This window comes from Lissotriton helveticus, chromosome 7, assembly GCF_964261635.1.
Source record: "Lissotriton helveticus chromosome 7, aLisHel1.1, whole genome shotgun sequence".
NCBI classification, from domain to species: Eukaryota; Metazoa; Chordata; class Amphibia; order Caudata; family Salamandridae; genus Lissotriton; species Lissotriton helveticus.
Window position 1 is genome coordinate 1,077,712,378 of NC_136068.1, and position 13,468 is coordinate 1,077,725,845.

Genomic DNA, 13,468 nt, shown 5'->3' on the forward strand with positions numbered 1-13,468 from the left:
GTAAGTAGCATATTCCTACTTGGAGCATAATCATTGATGAAAGTGCCATCCTCAAAAGCCTTACAACACTGAAAGCCTCAAACCGCTTTAGTGACCCTCTACCAACAAACGTCTTTAATGAGGTCAAAAGGTCCTTACTCCCTCTCTGGACTAAAATGGTCAATGCCTCGCTACTTCGAGGATCAGTACCGGACTGCCTTAAAGCTGGGCAGGTTACCCCCATTTTAAAAAAACAACAGCAGACCTCTCTGACTTTAACAACTTCTGCCCAATCTCTACAATTCCGACCCTAGCAAAACTCCTCGGGAATTGTGTATATGTTCACTTGTGTAACCAACTGGACCAATTCAGTCTTTCAGATCAATTCCAATCTGGCTTCCGCCGTGGCTACTGTACTGAATCTAGGCTCACACACATTGTGGATAATGAGCAAAAAATGTTGGATCAGAATGAATCCTGCCTTCTTATCCTCCTTAACGTATCGGCAACCTTCGATACGTCAAACATGACAACCTCGTAGACTTAAATGCGGGATGGGGCTATCGTGGGACTGTTCTTAACTGGTTTGTCTCTTTTCTTCAGAACAGAACTCAAACAATCAACACATCGCATCTCACTTTAAGGGTCCCTCTGGGATCTGCCGGCTCATCCATTCTCTCTAATTTATTCATGTAACCTCTAACCGATTTGCTGAATTTATCGAAGATCTACTATCACATGTACGCAGATAACACCCAACTGTACTTCGAAATCTCTTCCCCCGAAGATATTATGTCTCTAAACTCAACCCTACAAAAAAAAATGCAACACTCGCTGACTGGTAACCAGCTCAAATTGAACGCTGTTAAAACAGAGTTCCTTTTAATTGCCCCTCCCAAACGGTCTCCGGACATTGCAGAATGGATAAAACAACGAACCGCACTGAATTGTGTCGCACACATTATAGAGTCAACAAAATCTTTGGAAATAATGCTGGACAAGAATCTTAACATGCAGGAGCACATCACCTCTGCCACCAAAAGAGCAAACTTCCACATGAACATCTTAGGAAAAATGAAACCCTTCCTTTCCCCGTAGGACCTAAAGTCTGCTGTTCAAGCTCTAGTGATTCCTAGGTTGGACTATGGGAGTGTAACTCTTTGTGGCCTACCCAGAGCTAAGGTGGTGTTACTAAGGGCCTCTCTTAACTCTTCTGCTAGACTCATTAAACAATCAAAATGGAACAATCACATCACACTGGACTTCAAATCACTTAACTGGCTTCCATATGAGGCAAGGATTCATTTGAAAAATGCCGGCATGACACACAAAGCCCTACATTTCAGCACTCTGAGGTAACTTGCACACAAACTGGAGCTGTCTGGTGGTGTCAGAGCATCTAGAAGCACTAGTTCCCTTCAGCCTAACAACTGAACCTTCTGAGGCATGGGCGTGAGAATCTGGAACGCCCTTCCCACTGAAATCAGAATAAATCCCTCAACTGTCTCATTAAAATAAGAAGTTAAAAGCATACTGATGAACCAATCTAGGCCGATGAACGTATGGACTGTACTCCAGAACTTGATCTTTCCCTTGCCTGCTCGCATGCATATTTTCTCTCAAACTAGGTTCTTACTCTGTTTTACTGGTTGCTGTCCGCTTGGAACCTGTGGTTTGCTCTCTAGGATAGTCTCCCACACCCTTTTAGGTCTCGCCTAGACGAAAGCAAAGCGAAGCTTTGCTGTCTAAAGCGAGACAACTAATGTTGTTACTTTCAGGGGAATGAGGACTGCAAAGTGCCACGCGCTTCAGGCCGAGATTTGACCTCGTGAGCGCGCACAGCCCATCTCCTGCCTCGTCAGTTTCAGTTTTACACAGGCTTCTACAGTGTGCTACTTTGTTGCAGTTTTAAAGTTTCGTTTTTGTTCTTACTGGTTCAGGGGCAGTGCAGCACATACTATTTTACAACACACACCATTCTGCAGCACACAACACTCTGCGGCATACAGCACTCTACAATGTACACCACTCTACAGTACACAGTATTCTACATCACATAGCACTGCACTCTACAGCGCCCCGCACTCTACAGCGCCCCGCACTCTACAGCGCCCCGCACTCTACAGCGCCCCGTACTCTAGAGGGCCCCGCAGCCCCCCGCACTCTACAGCGCCCCGCACTCTACAGCGCACCGCACTCTACAGCGCACCGCACTCTACAGCGCACCGCACTCTACAGCGCACCGCAGCGCCCTGCACTCGACAGCGCCCTGCGCTCGACAGCGCCCCGGGCTCGACAGCGCCCCGCGCTCTACAGCGCCCCGCAGCGCCCTGCACTCTACAGCGCCCTGCACTCTACAGCGCCCCGCACTCTACAGCGCCCCGCACTCTACAGCGCCCCGCACTCTACAGCGCCCCGCACTCTACAGCGCCCCGCACTCTACAGCGCCCCGCACTCTACAGCGCCCCGCACTCTACAGCGCCCCGTACTCTAGAGGGCCCCGCAGCGCCCCGCACTCTACAGCGCCCCGCACTCTACAGCGCACCGCACTCTACAGCGCAGCGCACTCTACAGCGCACCGCACTCTACAGCGCACCGCACTCTACAGCGCCCCGCACTCTACAGCGCACCGCAGCGCCCTGCACTCTACAGCGCCCCGGGCTCGACAGCGCCCCACGCTCTACAGCGCCCCGCAGCGCCCTGCACTCTACAGCGCCCTGCACTCTACAGCGCCCCGCACTCTACAGCGCCCCGCACTCTACAGCGCCCCGCACTCTACAGCGCCCCGCGCTCTACAGCGCCCCGCAGCGCCCCGGGCTCGACAGCGCCCCGGGCTAGACAGCGCCCTGCACTCTACAGCGCCCCGCGCTCTACAGCTCCCCACGCTCTACAGCGCACCGCGCTCTACAGCGCCCCGCACTCGACAGCGCCCCGGGCTCGACAGCGCCCCGCGCTCTACAGCGCCCCGCAGCGCCCCGCACTCTACAGCGCCCCGCACTCTACAGCGCCCCACACTCTACAGCGCCCCGCAGCGCACCGCGCTCTACAGCGCCCCGCAGCGCCCTGCACTCTACAGCGCCCTGCGCTCTACAGCGCCCTGCGCCCCACAGCGCCCCGCGCTCTACAGCGCCCCACAGCGCCCCGCACTCTACAGCGCCCCGCACTCTACAGCGCCCCGCACTCTACAGCGCCCCGCACTCGACAGCGCTCTACAGCGCCCCGCACTCTACAGCGCCCCGCACTCTACAGCGCCCCGCACTCTACAGCGCTCCGCACTCTACACCGCGCTCTACAGCGCACTCCACTCTACAGCGCCCGCACCGCAGCCTACAGCGCACCACAGCGCCCCATACTCAACAGCGCCCCGCACTCTACAGCGCAACGCGCTTTACAGCGCAACACACTCTACAGCGCAACGCACTCTACAGCGCCCCGCACTCTACATCGCCCTGCACTCTACAGCGCCCCGCAGCGCCCCGCACTCTACAGCGCCCCGCACTCTACAGCGCCCCGCACTCTACAGCGCCCCGCACTCTACAGCGCCCCGCACTCTACAGCGCCCCGCACTCTACAGCGCCCCGCACTCTACAGCGCCCGCACTCTACAGCGCACCGCAGCGCACCGCGCTCTACAGCGCCCCGCACTCTACAGCGCCCCGCAGCGCCCTGCACTCTACAGCGCCCCGGGCTCGACAGCGCCCCGCACGCTACAGCGCCCCGCAGCGCCCCGCACTCTACAGCGCCCCGCACTCTACAGCACCCCGCACTCTACAGCGCCCCGCACTCTACAGCGCCCCGCACTCTACAGCGCCCCGCACTCTACAGCGCCCCGCACTCTACAGCGCCCCGCACTCTACAGCGCCCCGCACTCTACAGCGCCCCGCACTCTACAGCGCCCCGCACTCTACAGCGCCCCGCACTCTACAGCGCCCCGCACTCTACAGCGCCCCGCACTCTACAGCGCCCCGCACTCTACAGCGCCCCGCACTCGACAGCGCCCCGCACTCGACAGCGCTCTACAGCGCCCCGCACTCGACAGCGCTCTACAGCGCCCCGCACTCTACAGCGCTCCGCACTCTACACCGCACTCTACAGCGCACTGCACTCTACAGCGCCCGCAGCGCACCGCAGCGCATCGCACTCTACAGCGCACCGCAGCGCCCCATACTCTACAGCGCCCCGCACTCTACAGCGCAACGCGCTCTACAGCGCAACGCACTCTACAGCACTCTACACGCACTCTACAGCTCCCCGCACTCTACAGCGCACCACACTCTACAGCGCACTCTACAGCGCCCCGCACTCTACAGCGCCCCGCACTCTACAGCGCCCCGCACTCTACAGCGCCCCGCACTCTACAGCGCCCCGCACTCTACAGCGCCCCGCACTCTACAGCGCCCCGCACTCTACAGCGCCCCGCACTCTACAGCGCCACGCAGCACCCTGCACTCTACAGCGCCACGCACTCCACAGCGCCCCGCAGCGCCCTGCACTCTACAGCGCCCGCAGCGCCCCGCACTCTACAGCGCCCCGCACTCTACAGCGCCCCGCACTCTACAGCGCCCCGCACTCTACAGCGCCCCGCACTCTACAGCGCCCCGCTCTCTACAGCGCCCCGCACTCTACAGCGCCCCGCACTCTACAGCGCCCGCAGCGCCCTGCACTCTACAGCGCCCTGCACTCTACAGCGCCCCGCACTCTACAGCGCCCCGCACTCTACAGCACCCCGCACTCTACAGCGCCCCGCACTCTACAGCGCCCCGCAGCGCACCGCACTCTACAGCGCACCGCCCCATACTCTACAGCGCCCCATACTCTACAGCGCCCCGCACTCTACAGCGCCCCGCACTCTACAGCGCCCCGCGCTCTACAGCGCCCCGCGCTCTACAGCGCCCCGCGCTCTACAGCGCCCCGCGCTCTACAGCGCACGCACTCTACAGCGCACCACGCTCTCAGCACCCCGCAGCGCCATGCACTCTATAGCGCCCCGCACTCTATAGCGCCCCGCACTCTATAGCGCCCCGCACTCTATAGCGCCCCGCACTCTACAGCGCCCCGCACTCTACAGCGCCCCGCACTCTACAGCGCCCCGCACTCTACAGCGCCCCGCACTCTACAGCGCCCCGCACTCTACAGCGCCCCGCACTCTACAGCGCCCCGCACTCTACAGCGCCCCGCACTCTACAGCGCCCCGCACTCTACAGCGCCCCGCACTCTACAGCGCCCCGCACTCTACAGCGCCCTCTACAGCGCACTCTACAGCGCACTCTACAGCGCACTCTACAGCGCACTACAGGGCACTACAGCGCACTCTACAGCGCACTCTACAGCGCCCCGCACTCTACAGCGCCCCGCACTCTACAGCGCCCCGCACTCTACAGCGCCCCGCACTCTACAGCGCCCCGCACTCTACAGCGCCCCGCAGCGCCCCGCACTCTACAGCGCCCCGCACTCTACAGCGCCCCGCACTCTACAGCGCCCCGCACTCTACAGCGCCCCGCACTCTACAGCGCCCCGCACTCTACAGCGCCCCGCACTCTACAGCGCCCCGCACTCTACAGCGCCCCGCACTCCACAGCGCCCCGCACTCTACAGCGCCCTGCACTCTACAGCGCCCCGCACTCTACAGCGCCCCGCACTCTACAGCGCCCCGCACTCTACAGCGCCCCGCACTCTACAGCGCCCCGCACTCTACAGCGCCCCGCACTCTACAGCGCCCCGCACTCTACAGCGCCCCGCACTCTACAGCGCCCCGCACTCTACAGCGCCCCGCAGCGCACCGCACTCTACAGCGCACCGCAGCGCCCCATACTCTACAGCGCCCCGCGCTCTACAGCGCAACGCACTCTACAGCGCCCCGCACTCTACAGCGCCCCGCGCTCTACAGCGCCCCGCGCTCTACAGCGCCCCGCGCTCTACAGCGCCCCGCGCTCTACAGCGCACGCACTCTACAGCGCACCGCGCTCTCAGCGCCCCGCAGCGCCATGCACTCTACAGCGCCCCGCGCTCTACAGCGCCCCGCAGCGCCCCGCACTCTACAGCGCCACGCACTCTACAGCGCCCCGCACTCTACAGCGCCACGCACTCTACAGCGCCCCGCACTCTACAGCGCCCCGCACTCTACAGTGCCCCGCAGCGCCCCGCACTCTACAGCGCCCCGCACTCTACAGCGCCCCGCGCTCTACAGCGCCCCGCGCTCTACAGCGCCCTGCGCTCTACAGCGCACGCACTCTACAGCGCACCACGCTCTCAGCGCCCCACAGCGCCATGCACTCTACAGCGCCCCGCGCTCTACAACGCCCCGCAGCGCCCCGCACTCTACAGCGCCCCGCACTCTACAGCGCCCCGCACTCTACAGCGCCCCGCACTCTACAGCGCCCCGCACTCTACAGTGCCCCGCAGTGCCCCGCACTCTACAGCGCCCCGCACTCTACAGCGCACCGCAGCGCCCCGCACTCTACAGCGCACCGCAGCGCCCCGCACTCTACAGCGCCCCGCACTCTACAGCACCCCGCACTCTACAGCACCCCGCACTCTACAGCGCCCCGCGCGCAGAAACTTTTACAAATCATAGAAATCCCACCATCGACAGTAGTCAATTTATCCACGAAAGTATTGACAAGGGATGTCCTCAATCTAGGTTTAAAATGTGTTCCCAGTCAGCAAACATACAAGGCAGCTCCAATAATATCCTATTGGCGAGCTAGTCCGGGCAATAGTGAAGAACGAAATTAGCAGTATTTCACTATCATTACATGTAATACATACCTACACATGTCCCACCTTTAACATACACTGCACCCTGCCCCTGGGAGTGTCTTGGGCCTACCTTAGGGGTGTCCAACATGTAGTAAAAGGGAGGCTTAGGGCCTGGCAAGAGACTGCACTTGCCAGGTCGACTTGGCAGTTTAAAACTGTACTCAAAGGCACTGCAATGGTAGGCTGGAGACACGTTTACAGGGGTGCTTATATGGTTGGCACAATCACTGCTGCAGGCGCACTAGATGCATTTGATTTACAGGCCTTGGGCACACACAGTGCACTTTACTAGGGACTTACCAGTAAATCAAATATGCAAAATATGGAGAACCCAGCAGAATTAAAAATGACAGAGGTAGCATTTGCACTTGAGCACTGATTAGCAGTGGTAAAGTGTACGGAGTACATAAAACAGCAAAAAAAGTCCAGCATAACATCAAAAATACAGGTGGTAGAGCAAAAAGACAGAGGAAAACACGTCAAGGATGCCAGGTCTTGCAACTGCTTAGAGATCTTTGAGTGATGACAGGTCACATTGCCTCTCTCTCATCGTCTCATGACCCCAAAAGACAGAGGTCAGTCGCAGGTGTCTAGGGATAATTGGTGCACCTGAGCCCACTACAAGAGAGCGCTTCGATCCACGAGAATCCACTGCAATAATCAATCTAAATTACACCGCGCTGTGTTTGTTTACACTTCCTCTCTCGGGTGGGTTCTTTTCAGATGTGATCCCATTTGTAGCTCAGCAGACAGCAGCTTACCCTGTCAGAGCAAGAGAAGGATGATCCGCACTCTGCTGCTTTTGGTCCAGCTCTCTTATTTATGTGTATTTTGTTGCCTGCGAGTGTTGTTTTTGTTATCACAGGAGAGGGGCTTGGCCTGATTCTACTCCCCACTACGAGCAAGGAGCCACGTGAATATCACCTGTGTATGTCCATTACGAAGTGATGCTAAAACACGTTTTATTTTAAAAATGGATTAGGCCCCAGAAGGTGTTCAAACAATTTCGAGGCATGGTGCTCATCTTCTCAGCATGAGAAGGATGAAATGCTGAGCCGAACTTGCTTTGATTCCAAACTAGTGGCCATTAGGTTGCAGTTGCATCATTGTAACAGGTGCATCAACCAACTGAGCTAGCTTGAAAAATTCCGGAGTGCAAACATACTAGATTAATAATGTAAGGTTCCTTTTGTAACACCTGCTTAGGACAGCTGCTAATCACCAAACATCTGATGCAGAGACACGCATTTTTTCCTTGACTGAAGCAACGATAACGATGATGCATATGTCATAAGTACATAGAAAGCTCACGAAAGTAAGCATGTGATGCTGAACATTTAAAAACATGATGGAATAACAATCTAGTATTTTAGCTATTCATCTTAACAAGACCAATGCATTGAACACCGTTACGTTGGCTGATAAAAGCGCATTTTATTTACAGTAGTCTAAAAGAGCAAAACTGCAGGAAAATGACCGCTATACAAAATAAAAATAGCACTACTCTGCGTGCCGCCACTCCCGTGCACCATTTTAATTATGAAGACCCGGCCCGCCTCCAGTGCGTACCACTACCAACTATTTAATTAATTTTAAAAAGGCTCAGGCCAGGCCGGTAGGGCGTGCGCACCACGGCACCATAATTAATGTTTATAGGCCGGGGCCCGTTACCATCCGTCCCTGGCGTGCGTTGCGCACTGTAACTATTATAATATAGGCTTGCCTGCTTGCTTGCTTCAGCAGCAGCCGAGGGCAAATGGAGCAGGCGAGGAAGCAACAGGGGTTGGGGGACTGGTTGAGTGCAAGGACGAACCCAATATGGAGGGAAGCGGCACACAGGCAAGAACAGAGAGCAACACTGAGTGCGGCCCCGGGAGCAAAGAAGTACAGAAGCGAGAAAGCATGTTCTATAGGAGGGACAAACACGAGTGACAAGTTGGGACATAAATAAGAAGCAGGCAAATGCGCGACAGGAAAGCAACTAATTAGTGCACGCAGCAGGCCTCGCCGGTCGGTGACGGAGACGGAGTGACAGACTCTGAGTAACTTACTTTGGTCTTCGGACTCGGATTCGGAAATCGGACAGGGCAGCTCAGCGTGGGCGGGCCTGGCTGCTTTGTCTTGGACTTGGAAGGCAGTTAAGTTCGTAGTTTTCGTTGTTCTTCTCTTGTCTTCTTCTTTGGCCATGCGCGCCGCCTGCCGCGCCCCATATGCCACGCACAGGGGCTTACCGCTTATTGGCCCGCATGATGATGTGCGTGCCCTGGGGCTGCCTGGCATTGCTCACCACCACTCAGCAGCAGCCAGCCCTGCTGCCCACGCCCCCCACGCACGCGGCACGCGCATACGCGGCGGCGGAAGTGCGGAACGGAAAGTGAAAGAAAAGGATAAAGGCCTGTCCCGCGTCCCGCCGCCATTTCATAGAATCAGGCGGGCTTAGACTAAGATAACAAAAAGGTGCCTTACACACTGTGTAAGGCACGGTTTGTTATCATTGTCACTTTTGCCTCATGTAATGTAACGTTTGCCTTTGTATTTTGTTCACTAGTAATGTTCTCATGTATCAGTTCTGTTTCTATTGTGAATTCGCTCTGACACCTTCGGGTAAAGTCCGCACATCCCTTCTTACTCAGCTTGCTTAGCTGGCAGAATGGTGTTGCAGCGTTGGCTAGGAGTTTATTATAGTTGAGCTTTTTTCTTTCAGTTAAACAATAAAGTGACATTCATACAACTTAAATTCAGGATGCTGCCTCCCTGCCAATGTTTTAGGCATCTCTCTTTTTAAAGTCGGGAACATTCTGTTAAAACAGCTGTTTAGGATGTAAGGTATTACTTCTCACGAAACAGACTGATTTTTGATAATGTCCTGAATACAGCAAGGACCGTCTGAATCAATGTAAAGAATTGCAGTGTTCCTAATGTTCTATATGCGATTTGCCTTCAACTAGTAATTACCATTGGATCATTGTGTGCTGTCTCACTCTTAATGCCTGTTTAAAAAGAGTGCTCTTTATGCTGGACCCAAGTATGTTGCTATTTAAACAACACCAGCGATCAATGCACGCTTCCACCACACGCACACAGAACCAGACGTCGGTGCACGCTTTCACCAGGCGCACACACACACACCACCAACCGTCAGTGCACATTTTCACCAGGCACACCCCATCAGCCGTCAATGCACGCTTTCACCGGGCACACACGCCACTAGCTGGCAGTGCACACTTCCACCAGGCACACACACCATTAGCCATCAGTGCACATTTTCTACAAGCACACACACACCACCAGCCATCAGTGCACGCATCAATGGTTAGCACATCCACAATTAACTATTGTAGCAATCGCAGTATGGCGCACTTTACTTCTAAACATGTCAGTGCACGCTTTTCCACCATGCACACACACCATCAGCCATCAGTGCACACTTTCAACAGGCACACACACACCACTAGCCATCAGTACATGGTTTCATCAGGCATACACACCACCGGCCGTCAGTACACACTTTCAACAGGCACAGACACCATAAGTCATCAGTGCACGCTTTCACCAGGCACAAACACCACCAGCCGTCAGTGCACGCTTTCACCGGGCACAAACACCACCAGCCGCCAGTGCACCCTTTCACCAGGCACAAACACCAACAGCCGTCAGTGCACGCTTTCACCGGGCACAAACACCACCAGCCACCAGTGCACCCTTTCACCAGGCACACACACCATCAGCCATCAGTGCACACTTTCAACAGGCACACACACACCACTAGCCATCAGTACATGGTTTCATCAGGCATACACACCACCGGCCGTCAGTACACACTTTCAACAGGCACAGACACCATAAGTCATCAGTGCACGCTTTCACCAGGCACAAACACCACCAGCCGTCAGTGCACGCTTTCACCGGGCACAAACACCACCAGCCGCCAGTGCACCCTTTCACCAGGCACAAACACCAACAGCCGTCAGTGCACGCTTTCACCGGGCACAAACACCACCAGCCACCAGTGCACCCTTTCACCAGGCACAAACACCACCAGCCGCCAGTGCACCCTTTCACCAGGCACAAACACCAACAGCCGTCAGTGCACGCTTTCACCGGGCACAAACACCACCAGCCACCAGTGCACCCTTTCACCAGGCACAAACACCACCAGCCGTCAGTGCACACTTTCACCAGGCACAGACACCATAAGTTGTTTGTGCACGCTTTCACCGGGCACAAACACCACCATCCGTCAGTGCACGCTTTCACCGGGCACAAACACCACCAGCCAATACAGAGTTTGCAAAAGAATTCATGCAACACATTGTCATATACAATGCCAATAACTCAAACTTGAATGCTGCAAGACCTATTGCATTGCAAATGCTTGTTATACAGGTCGCCTTGATCATTGTAAAGCGCTTTAATACCCGCAAAGGTTATGGTCACGCTATATGGCAGATAAAATAAAAATATATATAAAAATGTCTTCCTTATGCACAATCCCTAGCACTGGCCACTTTCTGCAACAAATTATGCATAGTTTCATGGCATTTATGCTTTTCCACTGTGATGGATTGTCACCAAGCAAGGCATTTATCCTATAGTACTCCTAAGGACAAGGTGTGTATATATATATATATATATATATATATATATATATATATATATATATATATATATATATATATATATATATATATACGAGATTGATCTGGCAGGTAAATCTGCTCAGGCATACTTTACCTTCTTCTTTTTTTGTACATGTCCTACATTTACTATTACTTTATGTCCGTGTCCCAATATTATCCTATGTGGAATGCTAATATTTCTATATAAACTTCGATATGTTCCTATGTAACACATTCTGCTGCCAAGTGACTAGGTCAGCGCTATGAAATCTTGGGCTACCCTTAGGTAGGATGTAATAATAGATTCAACCGCATCGCATCATGTATGTATTTGTTTCTGAAATAGTGGATTGCTGCTTCTGACACCCTACAATAATTGGAAGTCCTCTCATTCTCTTTTAGGAAGGTCCGTTTCAGCAGATAGAAATCTACTGCAAGCATCATGATGTTATTACTGAGTTTCATTCAGACATCGGCAAGTGCTTCGAAGCCTGTGCCATTGAAGCTGTACATTCTGCTTGCCAGGTAAGTGAAGCTCAGACCTTGCATGCTACTTGAAATGAAACCGGTCTGTATTTTCATTAAGTTGATAATGAAAGGCCTTACAGCTCACATGTATCACATATGTGTAGCACGTAGTTATAGATTCCTTACCTCCGAATTTTCCCCATGTTTCAGACTGGATCAGGAAAAAAAATTCTTAGCAGTACCCCTGCACATTGGTAGGTGGGTCCGTCAACTCCGTGTCCGTCTTAGGCGTCGTGGTCGCCGAGATGATGTTGTGGTGCCTGCTTAGACGCCGCCCCTGTGCGCTGACGTCAGTTGTTTCTTTTTCTGCCCCAGCGTTGCGCAGATCTGGAGAGAGCTACCACTTTAGTCACTTTTTGACTGAGCTTTTTTCAATGTTTTGTGAACTTCTTTTTTGAGTCTTCGGCTCCTGGTGCGGGAGGGATGTCCCACCCCCGGACCAGCTTCAAACCCTGCGAGGCCTGTCACAAAATGATGTCTATGACGTACCCGCACCTCGTGTGCCTTTTGGTGTCTGGAGCGTGACCACGACCCAAAGTTGTGCTCCGACTGCCGGGAATGAATCCTAAGTCTTTGCAGGAGTGGTCCCGAAAGCTCTTGGATGCCCGGCAGTTGGCTCTGTCATTCACAACCTCACTTAAGAGGAAGGTCTTGAGACCGCTCGAGGAGCCCCCACCCCTCATCCCACTCTGAGTTTTCAAAGTCCTCGGGTGATTTGAAGCACAAGAAGAAGGTGAAGAAGCACCAGCGCTGTTCGCCTTCTCCCTGTTGGTCGGCTGAGGCCACGTGGGACATGGAGCACCGTCGCTGTAAGGCTCTGTCTTCGGTGCATCCCTCTGGGACGACTCCACACCTACCTCCGTTTCCGGGAGCCCAGACGTCCCCTGCCCAACTTTGTGCTTTTTACGAAGCCCTCCATAGTATCTTTGGGCAGCCCGACTCTGCCGGTGCGCCTTTAGGCCCCGCAGAGCCAGTTGGGGGTCCTGGGCCTTCAATGCCAGTGACTGACGCCTGAGGGCCCCTGCGGATCCATGCCTGGATCCGCATCGACACCGGTTGACCTTGCTCGTCCTTCCCTGACATCGATCCCGGCAACATTCGTGTCTTTGGCCAACGCCATCTTCATCCTCACCCCCGAAATGGACGCCGGGCCGACATCAAATCCGATGCCACAGGGTACTGTTGTTCCCCTGTTCATCCCTGGTGTTCCCTATCACCCAGAAGGTGATGATGAGGATTGGGAGGGGTCGCTGGATACTATAGCAGACCAGCTTGAAGAGCCAGACTGAAGAGAGAACCTGGATGACGCCAGTGGTCTGGAAACTTCTCCGGGGCTTGGCATGCTTTCTCCCCCTACCGTGGCTACGGATGGGGGAGCATCTTACGCTGTGGTGGTGCAAAGGGCAGCCGAGGCCTTGGGCCTTCAGTGGCAGTCAGGACTAACCTCCTGACAGGTGCTTCAACCTGGGCACCTGGTCCAAGCCGTGCACAGGGGTTCCTTTTGAAAGGATGATTGCCCGCCGCCACCGTCCGGCTCCGGGTGACCCAGTTTTCCTCACCCAACACACTTCCCCCGAGAGCTTG

The 13,468-nt window shown here is 55.1% G+C and overlaps 1 protein-coding gene across 2 annotated transcripts in view; it reads left to right on the top strand.

Moving 5' to 3' along the window:
• RNF213 (ring finger protein 213) overlaps positions 1-13,468 on the top strand; it is a 2,973,532-nt gene that overhangs the window by 1,009,095 nt on the left and 1,950,969 nt on the right. For both annotated transcript variants that reach the window (XM_078654076.1, XM_078654077.1), the window contains exon 15: positions 11,759-11,881. In XM_078654076.1, coding sequence (XP_078510202.1) covers positions 11,759-11,881 — 123 coding nt within the window. The remainder of the gene's footprint in view (positions 1-11,758; positions 11,882-13,468) is intronic.